At 36.3% G+C, this 22,570-nt stretch overlaps 2 protein-coding genes across 5 annotated transcripts; both read right to left on the bottom strand.

Annotated features, from left to right (window-relative positions):
* Positions 1-822: 822 nt before the first annotated feature.
* On the bottom strand, positions 823-11,924 carry LOC127882273 (uncharacterized). 2 transcript variants are annotated; one of them, XM_052430828.1, is made up of 11 exons: positions 10,714-11,370; positions 8,744-8,853; positions 8,234-8,390; positions 7,202-7,246; positions 6,766-6,873; positions 5,706-5,909; positions 4,589-4,702; positions 4,205-4,228; positions 3,059-3,152; positions 1,709-2,055; positions 823-1,124 (listed from the first exon to the last, which is right to left on the bottom strand). In XM_052430828.1, the coding sequence occupies exons 2-11, from the start codon at positions 8,801-8,803 to the stop codon at positions 1,117-1,119; spliced, it is 1,161 nt and encodes a 386-aa protein (XP_052286788.1). In that variant the 5' UTR covers positions 8,804-8,853; positions 10,714-11,370; the 3' UTR covers positions 823-1,116. The 2 variants fall into 2 exon arrangements, with proteins under 2 accessions (XP_052286788.1, XP_052286787.1); XM_052430827.1 differs by having other exon boundaries at positions 823-2,055; positions 10,714-11,924.
* Positions 11,925-13,278: 1,354 nt separating this feature from the next.
* LOC127882314 (uncharacterized) lies at positions 13,279-22,241 on the bottom strand. Of its 3 annotated transcripts, none has more exons than XM_052430879.1 (10): positions 22,045-22,241; positions 21,157-21,297; positions 20,749-20,848; positions 19,490-20,329; positions 19,168-19,310; positions 18,875-19,021; positions 18,261-18,459; positions 17,790-17,870; positions 17,191-17,363; positions 13,279-16,642 (listed from the first exon to the last, which is right to left on the bottom strand). In XM_052430879.1, exons 2-10 carry the CDS (start codon positions 21,235-21,237, stop codon positions 14,912-14,914), a joined length of 3,495 nt encoding a protein of 1,164 aa, XP_052286839.1. In that variant the 5' UTR covers positions 21,238-21,297; positions 22,045-22,241; the 3' UTR covers positions 13,279-14,911. The 3 variants fall into 3 exon arrangements, with proteins under 3 accessions (XP_052286839.1, XP_052286841.1, XP_052286840.1); XM_052430881.1 differs by having other exon boundaries at positions 21,165-21,297; positions 22,045-22,240; XM_052430880.1 differs by lacking the exon at positions 22,045-22,241 and adding an exon at positions 21,841-22,025.
* Positions 22,242-22,570: the final 329 nt, after the last annotated feature.

Raw genomic sequence — 22,570 nt, 5'->3', positions numbered from 1 at the left:
CAATGCATCTATTATTCGATAGTTATAGTTTGTATCTATTTTGTCTCCGCCGAAGGTTCAGTTCATCTAGCCATGATGCTCACTTGGTTCCATCTTATGAGTCGTGTTCTGAGAAAACTGGGCATAATGCATGTGCGTAAAGTGTAATCCCAGATTAGCCTGTGCAGTCGACACAGGCTAATCAGGGACAACACTTTCCGCCTAAACTTGATCTTTGGTAAGGAGGGACTTCCTTGAAACTATAAGAACATAAAAGCGAAAAGTGTCGTCCCTGATTAGCCTGTGTGGACTGCACAGGCTAATCTGTGAATAAACGTTACTCACACGAATTAAGCCCAGTTTTCTCAGAACGGGACTCTTATCATCGTCCATTAAAAAAAACTTATGATAAATCTTATTTGTAGCTTTCTCTGGCATCAACATGTAGTGGTAGTAATTAGTAAAAAACATACCCGGTATGCTTGGACGTTTTGAGTATACATGTAAATTTGTTTCAATTTCAGCATTTCACTTTAGAACTATTTCTTTTCAAATGACTGTCACAAGGATAAAGTGGTCACTTAATCGTATTTCTAGCACAAACCCAAAAAGGTTGAATTTGATATCCCTTGAAAAGCTTAAAATATTTATCTTTTTAATATACAATTAACGTCTGTAAGTTTAATTGTCAGTAGGTATTTTTCATATATGAAAATCGTTTAATAATAAGTCGTCGTACAATCATCATGCTCATAAGATTGTTAACTCGGACCTTTAAGCCTTTTAATTTTCGCACCGTTTAAGTGGGATTTATCATTTTTACCTTTGAGAGAAAGTTGAAGGTTAACACCAATGTTTATTCGACACTTCATAAGCATATTACAGACAATGTATTAAAATAATTTATTCAGTTCTATATTACAATAATTACAAATGCAAACACAAATCTTAACACATTCTATACATGCAATTTCACATAATTATTCGTAAGAACAATACCAATAATGCCAAGTATACAAAATAAGCGGCAAAACAATATCTACATATATGTATAAAGTTTGGAGTGTATTGTCTTTTTATTGACATAACGTCACACCCTTTTCACACAGCACATGATGCGTGGGGATCACGGTTACTTCAGAATCCTGTCAAAACAACTCGTTCTATTAATGATTGGAAACAATCGGATAATAAAATAAAGAATATATGAATATAAGTAGACTGATATTTACACATAATTTACCGTACTTAACATTTACACTAATTCTATAAAATACAAAGCATCAAATTTCTTTGTCATACTTATTTATGAACTATATTCCAAGATATATATCATTATTTTGAAATGAAATCGATGACACTTTGTACCAATAAACCGGTCGGTTGACGATGTTGGCGCCTAAACCCTTACAGGGAAATTATGGCAGAAACCATTTGAGCACCGAAAAGTGCTCCATTTATAAACTCTGCGATTTTTTACGACAAAGCGACTGTTTCCCGTCGCCTTCAATCTGATGTTCACCAAACAATTCACTCGGCGGAAACAGTTGACACGGCATGGAAATATATTCACTATCGGTATTTTCCTCATATTCAGACGAGCTTACTTTTTCTATATCAGTATAAACATTTTCTGACGTCGTGGAATTTCTGCTCGAATCGGAATTGCAACCAAACATTTTGAGGTGTTTTGAGAACTTTTCAGAATCCCAAACAATATCGTATTCACCTTCTGCGTTTTTATATCCCGATGCGCATGCGCCAGTTTCCAAGCGATCGAATTCCTTGCCTTCTGATTGGATCTTCGACATGCACACGCTTGCGTACTCGTTACCGATCGCAGGCTTAGGTTTGTCTTGCGCATGCGCTGATTTTGACTTCAGTGGTGGGCTGTCATTGGAAAACTGTGACGTACGCGAAGAACTTGGTGCATTTGAGACGTCACTGTTGACGTAAGAATGCGAAAGGGGGCGTGGCGGTCTTGAAGTAGCTGGTCGGAGCCTCGGAGTTTGGTCATCCATGTCCAGGTAACTGCTTTGACTTAGGCCAGTAGTGTCGTTCTTTCGACACCAACCCCTGAATTTATATTAGTGGAGCTTACTACAATAACTAGAATAACGCTTGAAAATAGTTGGGTGAAAAGGAATGACTGTTTAACAAAAAATCAATCACAATTTCATACCATGTTGAGAATAGAACGTTACCTAGCAAATCTTGTCGTCACGTAACTTTTGAACCAAGAAACAACTCAAAATTTATATTACAGTTGCATGACATACTTTGTGAAAACCGTCAGACAGCCATACATCTCTTTCAAACAAATATTTCTATCAAAAACAATGCCTTATAGTATATTTTTAAAAAGTAAAGTGATTCAAAATCAATTTTCTATTTAAAATATAAAAAATAAACGGCTTATTTAGTAGATTACACCATATTCTAATATAATGCATAGCAAGGAATCCATAACGTTGTCAACCAAGTCCCTACCATCCGCTCTACAACTACTTATAACATGTATCACAGTAGCATGCTAGCCTCCGCGAAACCCATCACACAGTAAGACATAGCTGTCGAAACCCATCACACAGTAAGACATAGCTGTCGAAACCCATCACACAGTAAGACATAGCTGTCGAAACCCATCACACAGTAAGACATAGCTGTCGAAACCCATCACACAGTAAGACATAGCTGTCGAAACCCATCACACAGTAAGACATAGCTGTAGAAACCCATCACACAGTAAGACATAGCTGTCGAAACCCATCACACAGTAAGACATAGCTGTCGAAATGAGCGACGACTGGGAAACCCATCACACAGTAAGACATAGCTGTCGAAATAAGCGACGACTGGGAAACCCATCACACAGTAAGACATAGCTGTCGAAATAAGCGACGACTGGCTATCAGACGCAAAAGAAATTGTAGATATGTTCTGGTTTTTAGTGTGAATGTTTAAAAGATTAGCAAAATGTCTGCAGTGGTCCATTTAATTGTACAAAGTGGCACATGACGAATTAGGATGATTTGCGGAGTCAAGCATGGGGGATCATATATATTCTACTGATTGCTACCTGCGTCTCAGCATACAGAACACGACGATGCCGGTAACCACTGCCAACACCCACACCACGGAACCGCAGACGACGTACACCACGAGGTGGGACGCTGAAACAGTCCAGAAAAATCACGTGATTAGTAACATGTGATAAAAAAGAGCGATTCTTGTTTTACCAAGGCGATTAACTCATGTATGCAGTTTTTTATTAAACATATCGAGAATGCTTAAATACTTTTGGTAATTAGTAGAGAGCAAGCAGGAGACGAACTCAACAATGCCTGTATATATATGGGAATCGTTTATAAAGCAACTGTAACCCAACGTGTATATAGAGATCTGTCGAGGAAAGAGACTCGAATGTACCTCGATATAACACATATTTATGATTTTCCCGAATGTGTACCACCAGATAGGACAGTATGTGAAGATTGATCAAGTGATATGTTTGATGGAACACTTTAACATTTGGTGTCAGTAATAGATGCCTATTAGAAGACATGAACGGCATGTATAATACCAGCAAATGCAAACAAATAGCCATACATGTAAAATAAGTTTGCACTATTGAGCTACTGAAGCCGTTAATTTATATTTTCTTGGGGTTGTATGACATTGAAGGAAACATATGGGTCGTGTTCTGTGAAAAGGGGGTTAAATGCATGTGCGTAAAGTGTCGTCCCAGATTAGCCCTTGCAGTCCGCACAGGCTTATCAATGACGACACTTTCCGCTTTTATGGTATTTTTCGTTTAAGGAAAGTCTCTTCTTAGCAAAAATCAAGTTGAGGCAGAAAGTGTCGTCCCTGATTAGCCTGTGCGGACTGCACAGGCTTATCTGGGATGACACTGTACGCACATGCATTAAACCCCTTTATCAAAGAGCACGGCCCATATTGTTATGCTTGTACACATATCAACACACACTTGTACCAAGGTCTTACTGAAACAAAAGAAGTGGATGGCTTGCTGTTTGTGTGATTTTTTTCCAAAACGTGTTAGATGTTAAATATATTGACATATTGAATAAAGTCGTTATTAAAGTACATGAACTTACAATGTGGTCACGTGCTCGCAGTATTTATGAATGCAAACGAAGACATTTAGTGACGTTCAACATTTTGAATAATTTTAATTGGGCATACAATTTTATAAATAACTCACCATCAGCTTTTGCTACTGGAATAGCTGAAATAATATGGAATAGTTGTTAAATATGTGTTCGCAAAGGAGTGAGACTTTTACCCATTATGCTGATATCAAAGTATGCATGTAAAGAGTATGGATGAACAAAACAACTTTATAATAAAATATACGAGTTCAAAATTTATTCATTAACTACGATATCAATTCAGAGTCTCTTTTCAATCAATGTTCGCCTATTCATCCTTTACGTATTTTCATGTTTACATTCGAAACCACTGTTAAATATATTCTATAACAGAATAAAGAAAGTTGAGATTTACAATCCAGTACAAAATAAATAATTCCATCGCTAAACAAAAGTATTTTGCAGTACAAGAAAGCCAATAAGAATTTGGGACTTACGTATTTGACAGACGAAGTCATGCGGCATACTGCATGTCTCAGTCTGGAACTGCAGCTCCCCAACCTTGTCCTCTACCACCGTGGTGCACCACAGCGGCGTTTCTATGACGTCATCTGCTGGGGTCAAATAGTTATACATACAAGACGCGCTCTAAACGAGACTTCACGTGCTTGCAAAGCTCATTGGCCAGTCATAGACGACACTTTCCGCGTAAACTGGATTTTTGCTAAGACTTTATTTAAACCCATTTATCGATAGAGTGTGATTGCACAGGTAAATCTGGCTCGATTGGTCATGGCCGGCTCGGGTACTACTTAAATGTACCCCGAGTTCTCTTATGTATACTTAAATGTACCCCGGGTACGTAAAATATACTGAACCGTTACCGTTAATTCCAGCTCTTAATTGGTCGTTGTCTGCTCTTTTTTTAAATTAATGATGTTAATATTTATGTCAATTTTCTGTAAAATGGCCAGTATATTAACGAAACATCTCAAGCTTGTTGAGGCAGGTTTTCTTCAAAAAGAATTTTGTTTCGTATTCCGTAGCGTGTTTTACGACATCTGATTTTGGGGTGGGCATAAAACTCGGGTAGTCTTTAATGGCCAGGCACGTGTTCGTTTAGTTTCCGAACATACATATACATATCGTTTGGGTAGTCAACATTCTATGTAATCAATGTTCAATCTATCCTTGAAGAATGTGTATCCAAACTCCGCCTCTCGTGTTATACGGCTTAACAAGCCACTTAATTGATGCATATTTTTGGAACAATGGAGCGTTATGTTCCGTATTTATTGATAGCTAATTGAATCAATAGATTAACCTGCGTATCATATTAAATAACGCACAAACTTTTTTAAACAACCTGGCCTGGCATCATTCAAGCCGCGTACTAGGAAAACTTGCGTAAAGTGTAACCCCAGTTTAGCTGCGCAATCCGCACACGGTCGACACTCCCGCGTTTACGAACTTGCTCGTTTCAATGACATCTATTTCAAACCGAAATCCAATGTAGGCGGTAGGTGTAATCTCCATTTAGCCTGTGAGGACTGCACATGCTATTCTGGGATGTGACTTTTCGCACATGCATTAAGCCAATTGACGTTCACTCACCTGTGTGCCATGTCCAGGACGTGTTCCTGTAGAGCCCCACCCAGTACTCGCTGTGATTGGGCAGTGCCTGGACCGCCGCCATGTTGTTGCTATGGATGTCCGCCAGCGTGCCGCCCTCCTCGCGGCACATTGCGCGCGCCTCCAACCAGGAGCCGGTCTTCCGGCGGGGACTCTTGTACTCTATGATGGTACCCCGTTCGCGATCTGACATATATAAGAATGTAATATGATTTTCAAATTCATTTAGAAACAAAAGCCGTTCGACGTCCAACATTCTAGTTTGTAAAATTATATGTATTTACTTTAACGATATAGTAGAGACCATGTTTTATCCATATCTGAGGCGAAAACAAAAATAATTGGTGCCTTTATTATTATATTTTTTTATTGAAATGTGCCTTTATTAAATTCATATATGGCGAATGGATAGTTTTCTGAAAAAGATGACACTGCGTGAGAACTGATTCAATCAATATTTAGCTTGCTCCAAGAGTATCATTATCCAGGGTAAACGTGATGGAAACCCAAACCCAACAATCGTATTTCCAGTTTTATTAAATTCGAATAATTCGGAATCATAGCTTATTTACTTTAAAAATGCTTGTCATTAACATTTAAAAAGGCGACATGATAGTAAACTAATGGTAATTTACGACATTCTCCATCAAAGAACCTTTGCTGTTATTAATATATTAATTATTATATTAATAATTATAGCGGACGAAGCTTGTACAATCGGTGATAGGTCGTAATGAAGAGTTGTAAAAAGTCATAAAACTAATCACTAATCACATTGGGTTTTATTATGTACTCAAATAACTTATAATAGTTGGCTTCTTGCGCTGTTTTGTAGTTTTAAGTTGTGTGATGCACGTGTGTATAAACTTATATGACGAAAGCTTTACATACTTAGTATTTCAGCAAAACTCAAAAATAGATCAGTCGTAATTGACAAACTAATTATCTTTCAGTTAATGAAAATGCATCACATTACCCTTAAATAAATGTCATATAAGACGACTCTCCTAGCAGACGAACATTGGTGGTACACATGACTTACATATCTTGCAGAGGAAGGGCAGGGTCTTCCGACAGTCGGTGGTGATCCAGACCGGGGTGTCGTGCTTCAGGATATACACGCAGTTTTTCCAGTCGGAGCGACTCATCTCTGCATAAATCACCAGCAGAATTATCATCATAAACATCATCATTATCACCATAATAAACATCGTCATTATCACCATCATAAGCAGCATCATTATCACCATAATAAGCATCATCATTATCACCATCATAAGCAGCATCATACTTATTATCGGTAACTACCTAACGAACTAACAACGCCAACATGATTGTTACAATCGTCATTAAAGTTATCAACACCAATATTATTCTTTTCATTCTCGGACGTGATCTAATACAAAATTAATTGCCTTAAGATTACTGTATAAAGCTACAGCGTCTATCCGCATGGCAGTTTTAATAGCAAGACTCACCATGTACAGTTTGTTCTTGCAATGACGTCTTCTCACTGTCGGTCTCTGAAGTTACAAACGGTTAAAACTCTGAATTACACGCCACATTTGCAGTGCAAAACAAAACACGATATATATGTTTTCTATAGGACCAGAACAGCAGAAACAGGGTGCAAAATAGCCTTATATTGGTAGGTGGCGAACAACTTTAACTTATATTTGTAGCAACATGTACACGTGTATGTGCATGTACAAGTTTGAAACACAAACACGTAGGGATTTATTTTTTGTTGCGAAATCACAGTAACATTAATACCTCGGATCCCCTTGATTCTAACTAGGAAAACAACGAAGCACATGTGCGACAAAGTTTGTCATTTGAAATAATTTTACGCATAAAACAATTCAACGTAGTAAAAACAAAATTAAAATAGAACAACACACATCGGATCGATGAATTTCAAATTGAAATCACTGCATTTATAACATGAAACAGCCCAGTGTGAATATAACAACAACATATAATACACAGTGATGGTAGGACGTGCAAATAGTTTACAGAAAATCTTGAGTATATCAGTGACTTTTAAACGCATGTGCATTTTTTTCTAAATAATCATCCAACAGTTTTATACAAGTACAAATGTACAGCTCACACCTTTAATCGCAAGATACCGTTTCAATCAGCTCTCGTTAGTGACTTGCCATTAATTAAACTTAACGTTTTGCTTCCTAACAATCTTGGCATCGTGCTTAGAGTTACAATAACATTTAAATCAGCGGCATGCAATTATGGAAATACAGCACTATCATAAAGTAGAATAATTTGTATGAAGATGTAACAAATGTCGGCTCCATATTTCTAGTAGCTACATAGACTGCACAGGCTAATCAGGGATGGAACTTAACGCCAAAACTGGATTTTTGCTAAGAAAATACTTTCTGTAAACAGAAAAGATCATAAAAGCGGCAAGTGTTGTCTCTGATAAGCCTGTGCGGACTGCAACGTTAATCTGGGACGACACTTAATACACATGCATCTTTATCCCCTACCTTTAAAACCGTTGACCCCGCCCATGCTGTAAACGGACACGGCTCCCCGGGGCCCTCCGCACATCTCCCCGGGTGCCCCCGGGCACTGCAGGTCGCACTCCCGGGCGTCAAGGGGTACAAGATCCCGTATATCTCTCAGGCAGAAACACATGTGGCCCTGGGGTCAAATTTGATAAAAGTGCCATAATTATTAAGAAACTCTTACTTCAATGTTAGTTAAAACGTTTAGGAAGAATTCTGTTTTATTTGGATATTTTAATACGTAAGAAGTTCATTGAATTTGATTCGCATTCCGTTCTGGTATTATATATAAATTTATTAAACGATGATAAAATGGTTGATCATTATAAATAATGTCTGAACGTATCTCAACCACACGCATGCGTATTCGTAAAACATTTTAATACATTTTATTTACTCGTGCGCTGTGAATAATACGTCTGCCCCTATTTATCTCAATTTTTATGTAACTGTTGTGTTTTCATTATTATAAATAACATAGGTTCGAACCTTCAGCACGGCGTATGTGGATGCCTTGCACACTGTGGAGCACTCGACCGCGTGGTTCATAGCCAGTCTTGACCCGTCCTGACCAGTCAGAAATTCGGCCGAGAAACAACCTACGATGTAAAACGCATGATATCAGTGTACATATCCGAGAGCAAGTGAAATCATAGGCAGGTTCAATAAACAATATAGATGTATAAGTAAAGAACACATTTGTTAAATGAGATTTGCAACCTGATGCACGTACTTGTATTGTCATTCGCCAAATTAAATGTTTGTAATCGAGTAAGCCTCATTCTGAGAAATTTTGGCTTAATAAATGTGCGTAAAGTGTTGTCCCAGATTAGCCTATGCAGTCCGCACAGGCTCATCGGAGATGAAACTCCGCTTTTCTGGAATGTTTCGTTCAAAGAAAGACTCTTCAAAACGAAAATCTATTCTAATCGGAAAGTGTAGTCCCAGACCCTGCTGTAGGACGACACTACGCACTTGCATTGAGGCCATTGACCCTGCTGAAGGACGACACTACGCACTTGCATTGAGGCCATTGACCCTGCTGAAGGACGACACTACGCACTTGCATTGAGGCCATTGACCCTGCTGAAGGACGACACTACGCACTTGCATTGAGGCCATTGACCCTGCTGAAGGACGACACTACGCACTTGCATTGAGGTCATTGACCCTGCTGAAGGACGACACTACACACTTGCATTGAGGCCATTGACCCTGCTGAAGGACGACACTACGCACTTGCATTGAGGCCATTTGCTTTGAACGAGGCTCGAATAATAGAAATTAAAATTCTTACAACACTCAGAAACCCAGTTGAATCTTTGTTCTCTAACATAAATTCACAGGTAGCACACTGGACAACATTTTACAACATATTTGTGACAATAGGCCTACCCGTTTAAATATGTGTTTAATTATTTATATTGAATTGATGAATATATCAATTTTTAGAAGTATAGCTTGAATCTTTGAAATTCGATCTCAACGTTATGGGATAGCGCAGAAAACATTAAGGGAGATAACCCTAATTAATATATGATACTAAAATATTCTACACATTTTCCCCTTGCTTCTCTATCGGATTACAGCATTGGCGTTTAATGTTGATAATCGTATAAAGGCATTATGTAAATACGCTTAAATAGTTGAATTGAAGTATTGAAAATGTAATTTTGTCTTAAAACAACATTAAAATGTATCATAAAAGCTAGACAACGTTATAAGTCTAACACACGAACAAAGTATTTCCTTGCCTTGGCTAGAACCAAAGACTACGGTTTCGAAGGCTTAACGTGCTTTTTGTAGGACCGCTTTTCCAAAAGTATAACACTTATTATATGAAAAGCAGCACACTGTCATTCTTTTAGTGTGAAAATAAAATATCGCATTGCTTGCAAAAGAAAGTCATTGTAATTATTCACATATTTTGTGAAGTTTCTAAAGGCAGAGTGTTATCGCGTAATTCAGTTGTCGTTATCCTTCGTTGGTACGCACGCTTAAACCGTTTATTGCAGTCGCATCAGCAAACTTGACATATCCAAAAATCAGACCACATTCTTCAAAGATTATCGGAAAATATTGTTTATGAAAAAACACACACTGTTTTTATAATATCGGAATAATTGCTATTCGGAACCCATATAAATCATTCTTTTTTATCTAATGTACATGGGGTTCACATACAAATTACCTAAATCCGTGCTTATGTTTTGTCATTCAAACTAAATTGAAGTAATATATTTTTTAAATATAACAACTTTTGTATTATATATATGGAAACAGCAATAGAAGTTGTTTTTACACATCGGTTGAGTTCCAACTTAGGGCTATTCGTGGCCGAGTGGGCTATTTGCACCTTGAAGAATAAATACCTTATAATAATGTATTGATATTTTAACTGTTATATAAACGTTGTGCATGGCGTTCATACCGAATATAACCAATATGTAGACACTAACCTTCCACCCACACCCAGGGCGAGTTTTGCCGATAGGCGGCGGTCCAGACGGCACGTCCGGGGTTCAAGAGGCGCTGCTTCTGAAACTCCACCACGCGCGCATGCGTGTCGAGCACGACCAGCGTCCCGTCACGTGACCTGCAGTCGGCGTCGGCATGCGTCCACGACTTACTGCCGTTGATGAGTTTGTAGGTGAGTTTCGGAGAGTTCGCCCCTATATGGTTGTAGTAATAAAAACTGTTAGTAATACAAGTTTTTTTAAGAACTATTCCTTACATTCCAAACTATGAGGTATGCTTAATAATAGGCACGAAATAATGAAACAATAAGTTTTTGTCAACGCCAGGTTTTTTCCATGGACCAAACATACACAAATAGATGAAACACATGGGATAAAAAAAATTGAAACACTGAAAAATGAGCTAACGCCTGAGTGCGAAATGCGATTGCATTTACGTCTTGTTAGAACCTCTACAGACCGAAAAATGTATGGTCGCTTTACCATAAAACATTTATCAAGAGTTGTAAGAATCTACCATTATACAAGTTTTTACCTGAAATGGTTACTTGAATCAATAACATCACCACAAAAACTTCCAAACGCAGCAGCCATCCCCATTTTGCCATCACGTTTAGATAAAAAGTGTCACTTTGTCGTGTTTTTTTGGTTAGCAACAATAAATCCACTATCGCTGTACCGGTGTTATTATTTTAATTAATATTCGTTTAAACAAAATAACTAGGAAAATCAAAACACGTGATTTGTGACTAATTTCAGGTTGAACTTAACATCAACAACGTCCGTTGTGCCTCAGGGCTATTTAACAAATTAATTTTGATTGGTTGCAGTGAATGTATCGGACATATTAGGGAACACAGTTGACAGGTAATAGTTTCCTTACTTCCTTATTACAGTTATATACGCGTTCGCTTTTGTTTTTAATATCGATGTATAATTTATTTAAATGAAATTTGTGTATTCGCTATGACTTACTGTTGATTGGTCACTTTGTAAAAAACAGATACAAGTAGGCGCTGGTTATGATGTTGTGGCTCATGAGCAAGGGACATTATGTAGGTTTTGTCTTTTAATAATCATAGTGGTATTCAAATCATTATCATCACCATCATCATCATCATCATCATCATCATCATCATCATCATCATCATCATCATCATCATCATCATCATCATCATCATCATCATCATCATCGTCATCACCATCCATAATCATCATCATCATAATCATCATCATCATCATCATCATCATCATCATCATCATCATCATCATCATCATCATCATCATCATCATCATCATCATTATCATTATTATCGTCGTCGTCATAGTCATCATCATCATCATCACCACCACCACCTCCACCGACTCCATCATCATCATCATCATCATCATCATCATCATCATCATAATCATCATCATCGCCATCATTCAATATTATTTGCAAATACTAAAATGAAGACTGGAGACGGACGGACGTTCGGAAGTTGCGTTGCCACTAAGCTCATTTCGTATGGTGAGGTATTCATAAGCGGACTGACGGATAAATACACAGATCGACAGATTGACTGGCGGATCTGTGTCCAAAACGTCGAAAAATGGACACGATAACAAATACATATTAATGTAGTGTAACCGTAAAAACAATAATGTCACACCTTATTGTGTTTTCCATATGTGCAATGCTCTACGGTTTGCAATACCAACTATTATGAGCTTTAACCAAAAATAAAAAAGTTATTAAATTTTACGCAATAGCGGATCGATATTTTGATACATGTTATTTGACCCATGGTTGTTAAAAGTAGTTCAAAAAGCTCGATGCGAATAACGCGAATATAGTAACTTCATGGGTATTGTAAAAAAGTGGAATTACGAAAATATTATTAAAATCACTAGTCCCTATCACTTATGTAAATAGTCGCCGCTCACAGCCCTCGCCACCGATATGAGCCTAGCTCTAGGAAAACGGTGCTTATGCGTCAAGAGTCGTCCCAGGTTACCCTGTGCAATTCGCCCAGGCTCATAAGGGACGACACTTATGATCTCGGTGAGATTTTCGTATAAAGGAGGTCTCTTCTAAACGAAGATCCAGTGTAGGTAAAAGTGCACCTGCATTAGGCCAAATTGAAGGTAAAAGTGCACCTGCATTAGGCCAAATTGAAGGTAAAAGTGCACCTGCATTAGGCCAAATTTGACAAGGGTGTGCAGACACCGAGCCTTAGATTCAAATTACAGATGCGCGGTTAAAAAATGAGTAATTCAGTATGCGAAAAAATAAATACAAATAAAATGGCAGAAAATGGTTGCCATTACAGTTTGCAAATACATGAATTACAATATCATGGGTGAATAATATCTTGGGCGTATGAATTATTTCATGTTGATTTATCATTCAATGATTTTTGCAATAGTCTTCAAAAATACGTTATTTTATTTGAGATTTAAACAATTAAGTTTGAAACAAACATTACAAATCCCAGATTATTAGCCAAAATGGCTACAAAGAAACGTGTTACAATCGGCATATCAGATTCATAGACATAGTCATTCTGCTTATCATGTTTATTTCAACAAACATACAAATACATGAAACGACTAGCTAATAAAAAGGTTGAACATTTTCATTAAACAAAAGCCCATATCAATACAACGTATACTTTGATCCAATGGTTTTCCAACCGTTCTGTTAAAAGTTTTGTTAATTGAAGCATGACGTTTGATTGGTTGTTTGAACTAGGCTTTCTTAAAAGTATAAGCAAACATTGCCATATTTGAAAGTCGTCTTTTATCATGTTCCAATGGTGTTGAAGTTAATAAGAGCATATTGTATAAAAGCGTATTTTCTTTCACTGAACTCGCTCTGATTAACTAATAAGATATTTCCGTATATGTTCTTAAATTACTGAGAATGCAGAATTAACCAACGAAGAGCCAGAAATCACTGGATGTAATCTAGTCGTTTAATTGCATGAAAATGAATATGATATTATTAAGAGACATAATTTAACTCAAACAAATACATATACAATTTTATATTTTAGTTCAAATAACATTTACTACATAATTATCTTAATTTCAATTAATAACAATTGCTTGAGACGAAAGTGATATTGGATATCAACGGTGATTCATTAATTTTCTAGAATGAAGTATCACTTTGTTTTAATGATATTGAACACTGATATAAATATAAAATAAACTCGTAAATTAGTCGTTTTTTTAAATGGGACGTTCCAACAAAACAAATTCAAAATGTGATGAAGCATACATGCATATGTTACAAAAATGTAACAACAATCGTGTGCATTAAAAAATGGAAAGAGGAAAATTCAAGTTGGACTGTACAAAATGTAGTCTGAATAAAAACCATAACCAGTATGTTTTTGAATTGAGCTGACGGGCATGCATACGTAATGTTTTTAGATTTAAATAAACAGCATTTAATCTACAGATTTATAGCCTGCAAAAGAACAGCATTTCGTATCTGGGAAATACTACACAACAATAAATAAGTATCGGATCCTTTGTCCTGTTGTTACTTATTGATTTTACAACCCAGGACAACAGGGTCGTTATCCCACAACATACTAACTTTTGTTTTAAATTAAACTTAAAAGCGCATAGCATAGCAATATTTGCTTTACAACAGGCACTAGTGCATCTTCTGTATCATGCATCATCCCACTTAACTCAGTTTATTTGACTTCCAAGGCCAATGTAATAGGGAAAAGAATCAAAATGCACTTGATGACAATATACTAAATACATAGAAAAAAAGAAAAAAAGTCAACATTGTCTACTTTTACCAAATGATGTTTATATATGACGAAAAAATAAGCAATAGTATCCATTGTATTATTTCAAATCATATGCAGATGCTCAAACATTGCATCAACACCCGAACAAAACATTTTATGTAAATTACCTAATTGCCAATATGTACAAAGGTCTCATTGATAAATTGAATTTAGTCATGCTACCTAGTGGCTAAACACCTCTCGTAAACATTACGACATTATTATACAACCAAGATATAACTACCCAACAAGTTATGTTGTTTAACACATCACGTTATACCATTTATTCATATTGCATTCTTAATTATTATTATTATTTCTGACCTATTGGCATTCGGATTGATGATATATTCACATATATAATTGCAAGTGATCCGGGGCGCTTATTTTCCACGTGCAGCATTATCATCCACACGCTTCATCGGCCAGTGAATCAAACTGAACTCGTCTGTGCCAGTCGCCCTCTGTCTTAATAGTTCTTCCTTTTTAGCAGTGCATGTTTGCTCCCCGTTTACATCATTAAGCTTGTCGTAAACATGAGCAAGCCAACCGTATCCTCTTGGTTTATTTACGCGTTTTACGGTCGAACTTGCGAATTCAATAACTTCTTTGAACATTACTGTTTGATGCCGCCGTTTGTACAAAGCAAATATTCCGGCATACACTTCTAGCATTGTTTCTTCTGAAAAGTATAGATCTCCCTTGCCACTTAGATAATCTTGGTAACGTTCATGACATCGGTACAACACAGGCAGCGCATCGGACATCTTATTGACAAATACAAGGAACGAGGCATAATCGCGACAAAAGTTGTCAAACTGATATGAAAACGACAGCGGAACTTCTGAAGATCCGTAAAAGCCAGCGATATCTTTTTCAAGTACTTCATCAATTCTTTTTATTTCTCGGTCATCTAAAACCAGCCTGATGAGTGGCCTCGACAATTGACCTTGTAGCTGCTTATCGACGAAAGTTGCGAACCAACCCGACTCAAAAGTATTCAGGCCATTGAAGCACCCTTGAATAAAATTTTCAAATGACATGGAGTCCTCACATGTTGCAACAGATAAACGGGATTGGAACGCTTCGTTTATTCCCTCTAAAGCGCAGATATATTGTGCGCTTTTAATGTAACGCTTGGCGATGTCGATCATACATGGTATAAAAGTGTTCAGGGTGATCGACTTTGTGTTTTCAAAATTCTGCGAGTCTTGACATACTTTTTCAAAGGCTTCTACTGTTTCTGGGGACAAGTTGAAATTCTCTCTCATTTGTCGAAACACAACTGATGGTTCTGAACGCATGTTGCCCAAGATTTCCATAACTAACTTGGCTGTTTCTTCGCTTAAGGCTTCAATCATGTTCCACGAAGGTATAAAATAGTTCGGAAGACAACGTGATTTGAAACACAGCATCATATTTTCGATAATCAACATTACGCAAGAAGCAGGATGACTTTGCCAGAACTCCGAAGGACAACGTTCGCAACTAAACAAAAATGGATTAATAAGCCAATCCAAACTAAAAACGTCCAGGTGTTTGAACACCTCAAAACACATACCAAACACTATCAGAAAACAGTACTGTTGATTCATCGAAAGTGCTGTCTGAAACAGGTTTGTTACAGCATCAACAAAACAGAATTTCCACTCCATGTCTGGATCTAAGCTGTTCACGTGTGCCTCCGGAATCAAATGACATCCCTTGGAACATATGTCACGGACGATCTTTTCCGGCGGCCAATCTGAATGTCTTTCTCTGCTTATCCATTCATTTGCCTCTAGAGGCCAAACTGGCCAATGAACAACATAGACTGCACTAATCTGGCCACCATTTCTGGTAGTAAAAACACAGTTGCTTGTATTATAAGTACTTGCGGGTACACATTCCTTGGAACAATGTAACTGTGTATAGCCCACACTGCAGAGTGTTCCATGACCTACAAGACCCCAGCGGTCCAATGAATCACCCAACTTGTTGACATAGAAAATGTTCAAATCTATCATGCGGAACATCGTGCTAGGGTTTTCAGAGTTGTAACAAAACTGAGGATGATATATACCATAGCCAATGCACCCACCGATCATTGGTGTACAGTTGCTGTCTTTTAAGTTCTAAAACGAAAAACAAACACATTTACATTCCCTACATGGTCTTCCGCATAAGAGCCTTTATCTATCTGACTTTTATTTCATAATATATTCTTTTAGTGCTGGCCATCAAATATGTTAGTAAGAGAGCTATGGGCGAAATATTAAACAACTACCAATACGAGTTAAATACAATAAACAAATGCAATGACAATGTGGCGGATTTGTAATCACATGCTTCATAGAACGAAAAACTTCTTATTTTTTTAATGCAGATAACTTCTTCGTGTCTATTTAAGTTACTTCATTTCTTGTTGATAACGTCATTTTGCGAAACGTAACTCATGCGATTAGTAATTGTTCATATATGTCATTAAATATTCAAAATAGTAAATATTCAAAATAGTTCTATTGCATATAAAGATGTGCCAGCACTGTATGTGGACTGTAGCTTAGAGTACTTTTAATAAAATTATTCTTTTTAAACAAGGCGCCTCTGATAAAATATTTAGTTGACTATAACGTCTGTATCATAACATAAAAGTACATTTTATGTAGTTAAAATATCATACCTTTAAAGCTATTTCCGTCCACGTTTGCAACTGTTGAAATGAATGTTCGGCCGCCTCGCTGACCACACCGTTTATTGAAAAGAGTCGTGTAATGAGAAATGAAAATGAACACATTGGCATCCTACTGCTACTGTCCACGTGGTCTTTGATGAACAATTCCACTAAGGCGCGATCTTAAATTGAAAGTGCACTCGTTATATAATGTAACACAATATTGTTTTAGGTTCTATATGTATTTGATTCCTATATCATAGAAAGCTCTCTAGCGTCAAACTTTTCAAAGCACTTTATGTTTGTTTGATGCAAATGGCGGGGTAGTGACTTCATTAGAATGATGCACTTCTTTCCATGTTTAAGTATTTAGAAAAGATTGTATTAAATTGTCAATATGTGTAAACCAGTCCTTAAAGATAGCATATTGTTGCAAAATATTCAGCATGTACTAAAGTTTCGCCTTAATTTTCTTTCTCGACGATAATGGAACACCATTAAATTATATGTATGAATAAGGTTGTTTGTATTAATGTGATCAGTTATACATGACCACAGTCGAGTTCTATTTAAATAGTATATACCATCACTCAATCGTCATATATTACCTTCTTCACTTAATTTCAATTCCTCTGTTGCCATTGTTGGTTGGTCATCGTTCTGAGAGACCACACGGACCACAGCCACATCTTTAATTAAAACATATGAACTGCTCGTTTTAACTATAAAGTAATTTATATAAACGACGAATAGAAATAAATTATATCAACGTTTTGTTCTTTCTGTATTTCATCACCTATTACAAACGTGTTTACTAATGCCCGCATGCTGACACGTGTATGAGATCTGTTTTGACAAATACTGAGGTGAAATCTCGTTGGAGAACATTTTAAAACTTGTTTATTTATAGACAACACTCAAAACAGAATTTAACATTTGAAAGTCATCACATTACTTCAAAATTGGGTCAATGTAGCTTATCAATTGTTTTAGTTTGCCTGTTATAATATCAAGATTATATATACGTCCTTCCATCGTGTTTGCCTGCACAAAATTACAACGCATGACGGGGCACAAACCTCTTTTTCTCAGACTTGTATAATGACTTTCTCCAACCAATCCCAACATAATTTCACGTCTTCCGTCTGGCATTTCTGATGGCTCTAATGTCGTCCATGTGCATGTTTTGCCGTGAGCATTGAGGATTTTAATAGTGCACCCAGTAACGTTGGCCACTGCTCGCAAAACCACGTGATCGCCCCACTCACCATCTTTTATCTGAATTTGAAGATTTTCATACAATTAAAAGAATGATGACAGATGCAAACTATTATATCGAGCGTTGAATACTAAACATGCATTTAATCAGCAGCGGAAGTCTCTGCTGGTCAAAGACATCCGTTGTGTATCATTTTTGTGTGTATGCCAACTGCTCTTTTTGAAGATATCAAAAATGCCTTTATGTAATAAATAGATTATTGAGGAACCATGCCATTGATATGACACTATTGATTGTTTATGAAAACTTTTCTACAAACATACTTTTTGACGCAACCATTTCATCCTTGTTTGTTTTTGTTATTCATTACAAAAGTGACTTATTTTCACAGCAATTCTTCTTTATAAAATGTGATTGTTGTTATTGTTTTTCATATTAAATATTTCATGGCCGAAAAATTAAATACGGTGTTACCATTCTGGGAAGATACGATTCCCATCTCTCTTCCATGAAAGCTTGAAAATGAGTGTTGCTGTCATCAGACAAAAACGGGTGATCTTGTAACCAAAAGACGGCCATTTCACGCAAAGTGCTTGCAGTATACGAAAAATCGTTGTGTGTCTGAAATCGGTAGCATGAACGTGTTTTTTTCTTGCATCAATTACCAATATCATACTAAAAACTTTCTTTTAATGATGATACATTTAAAGCTTTGTTTCGATTAAGACTCAAGATCATACACTTATACGTATTTATATATGTGTCACCTGAAGTTGGTCACAGACAGCTGTGAACATACAATTTCCATCAGGAGGTACGTCGTTAACCTCAAGACCTTGTTTGCGAGCCTCGTGCATCAAACCCTGAATTGACTGGACAAAATCTCCCTGACAATCTGGGTTGCTACATGCTATAACATAAAACAATCATTATCAATAGCATGGTTAGATATCTAGTGGTCAGAAGAAATATATTTTAAGTTTGTTTTTAACTGTCAAATATGTATCAACATAACTTAATATTTAATTAAGCCTGTCATATAATGTACATTCTCCCAACAAGCGCACACAATGAGAAAACCCTATTTACCAATGCATTTACTCTTCTTTGATGACCACATATGTTTCAGTTTGTCAAATGCTCGAGCATAAGCCGCTGATTTGTGTGATACTTCTCTTTCCGCTTGTTTCATAAGCTCCTGCTTATCTTTTTCATTTATTGCTTGGACCACTTCGTTTTGTTGTATAGATGAAACATTTGAGATAGGAACTCTTGTCCTTTTTCTTTTCTTTTTATCCATGATAGATGATACCATCATGCTGTTATTTGCTTTTCCATCGTTGTGTTTCCGTCCTTGTGATTCCCATAGCGCTTTCATTGCTGTTGGAAATTTGTCATAGTGCATCAGGTTTTCATACGAATCGTCATTATCTGTATCGCCTGTTTCTGCATACGCATTTGCATCTGATACGATTTCAGATGAAAGTTTGCGCGAAATCTCGCCAGGTTCATAATCTACCCTTGGAAGTGTTTCTTTGCAGTAAGCTACAGCGTCGGGATTAGTCAAGGAATGCCTTTCGTTTTTATTTTTCCTTTTACCGTCTGTTATTGGTATTAACATATGATTCGTCACTTGTGAAAATTGAGTATTACTAGCGCACTGTTTTGGGGACATTCGTGGTTCTCCATTTATGTCGTTTTTCTTTGTTCCGTTTTTCCCCGAAAGCGGTAGTGTTGTAACAGTTGTTGATATAGTGTTGGTGATCTTTGGTTTTAAGCCAATTTCTACTTTGTCACAATGTTCCTTTTTGGACGAATTTGTCGTTGAAAATGTTCCAGGCGGGCTGTTTAGCACACAAAACACATTTATGGGCGGGGTGGCAAAATAAGGATTTAATTCGCCTATTTCCTTGTGCCTGCTGTACATATCTGAAATTTGATTTTATGTGTGTTCTTTTATTGACGGAATAGCAGAATCAAGTTGATCATTACAGTTCGTATTTATATGTGTTGCTTCACAGAATGCGAGGGTTATCGTTCTTCTCAGATTTAAAAAAGAGAACTGTATGATATCTAATTGAATACCTAGGCCACAATAGATTGCTACTTTAAAGAATATGTTCCAAATTAATCGAAGAATATGTTTATAAAAGACTAATCTCATTCTAAGATTGACCAAATAACGTTAATTCAAATATTTTAGATTCTTAGTAATCTCAACCCAATATTGTGAGACAACCTAATGTTGCTGAAAGATATTCGCCAGTAAATGCCAATGAGAGTTACTATCAAAGCGATGTCTCGAAGTTTATCCATTTTAGTGACTGAACACTTTTACAAATACTTACTCAGTTTGATGAGGCGCTGACAAGCACATGACCTGCGCCCTCGATGGACAGCGGTCAGTTCAAGTTTGGACTTCAGTGCGCAGCAACTTGCACAGAAAACCTTGAAAATAAAGTGATATTAACATTAAAATTACTCTACAATTTTGCTTTATTTCAAGGATTAATGCCCAAACATTTTCTGGTTGTGTTTGAAAAAACTTTGAAATATAGATATATATGTTTTATCATTGCATTACGACATAATAGCAAATAATACAGTATTTCGTTTGATTTTGCGTTCCTGGAGATGCTTAAATTATCATTTAATGTATTTTTACAATACATATTTTGAATACTGATATAATGATTTATAATACGCATATACATGGCATCAAAATACTAATATAGTCTTATAAACGTTCAAAATACCTTATTACATATTGTACAAGAATTTCCATCTAATTCCTCCTCGAGGTTTGTTTCGCATGCGCAGCACACGGTAGAAGTCATGGCGGAGTGTGGACTTCCAGTCTAACACTTTTGATAATGTATTGTCATCACTTGTAAAATCTAAAATGATTTATGTAACAGTGTAAATACAGCTTAACCGATGCACATTTGACACATTTAATTCATTAAAACCATAATAAATTCGTGTTAATTGTTAATAACTACTGCCTTTGAAATAATCTAGTCAATATTAAATATCAATATAAAAATTGGTATTGCGTTTTAAAAAGTACTAAAGTAATAATGCTGATTTAAAATTCACATTAAAAATGCATACTGTTGATTAAAAATTAACACTTCAGTTTGAATCGTCTATTTGATCGTTGTAATTATCGATCAAGCATTACCGCGTAAATCATTATGATAGAACTTAACATACGTTCAAATATTTGTGGTTCTTGTCTTTGGTCCAGATATTATGAAGTATGACTTTGAGACGAATCGATGGTACTGATTCTTAATTATTATGATAGGTTGGAAGCTAACATGGTAAAATAGTAAAATAACAATTTTTCAATATGGAATAGACGCAACTCCGATAACAATATTTCGTCGGTAAACATACATGTAATAAATGTTAATAAATAAATATATACTAAATACCTATTTTATCGATCGACACTCAGTTTCGAAAAGTATCCATATTTTACCTCCAACTCGTGTTTAGATTTAAACTAAAAACGCATGTTAATTTGACAGATAATATACAATGTTCAAGTATTCAGTAAAATGATATGTTTACTCAAATGTTTATATAGGTAACAACGTCTAAATATAACATCAAATATAACTTTAAAGTTGATTTACCTTTTACCGACTGTGAATTTGGAGTTTCTATTTTATATCGAAAGCTGACGTGGTGGAAATACCGACGGAAATTAACTACTACAATTAACTGTATACGATAGGTTTAACCCCGTTCTGTTCTGTTCTTGTTCTCCATTAAAATAGCCTGTTGAAATACGTAGTCGATTCTAAATTTAGATAATTATAATTCGCGATTGATACGGACATTTGAAAATAAACGTATAAAACGACAAGACAAGTTCATTACAATTTCTACTAAAAAAGTGAAGAAACAGTGTTTAAATATTAAAACAGCGAATCTAATGTTCTTATTTCAAATCGAAAGCGCACGGATTGGGATCCCAGCGATTATTTACCCTCGACAGGCGCCGTGTATGGGCAAGCTATTTATAACCTCAACACGCTGGAGTGAATTCCCAGTGACGTTATTCGTGTATCAGTTAGAAAATACAACATGAAATAATCACGAGTAAGCAGTGGGGCCCTTATTTCCAGTCATTCTATTAAAGTCTATTGGTGTAATGTA

Source organism: Dreissena polymorpha, chromosome 5, assembly GCF_020536995.1.
Source record: "Dreissena polymorpha isolate Duluth1 chromosome 5, UMN_Dpol_1.0, whole genome shotgun sequence".
NCBI classification, from domain to species: domain Eukaryota; kingdom Metazoa; phylum Mollusca; class Bivalvia; order Myida; family Dreissenidae; genus Dreissena; species Dreissena polymorpha.
The sequence above is the reverse complement of the archived record's forward strand: the minus strand, read 5'-3'. Positions and strand labels throughout refer to the sequence as shown.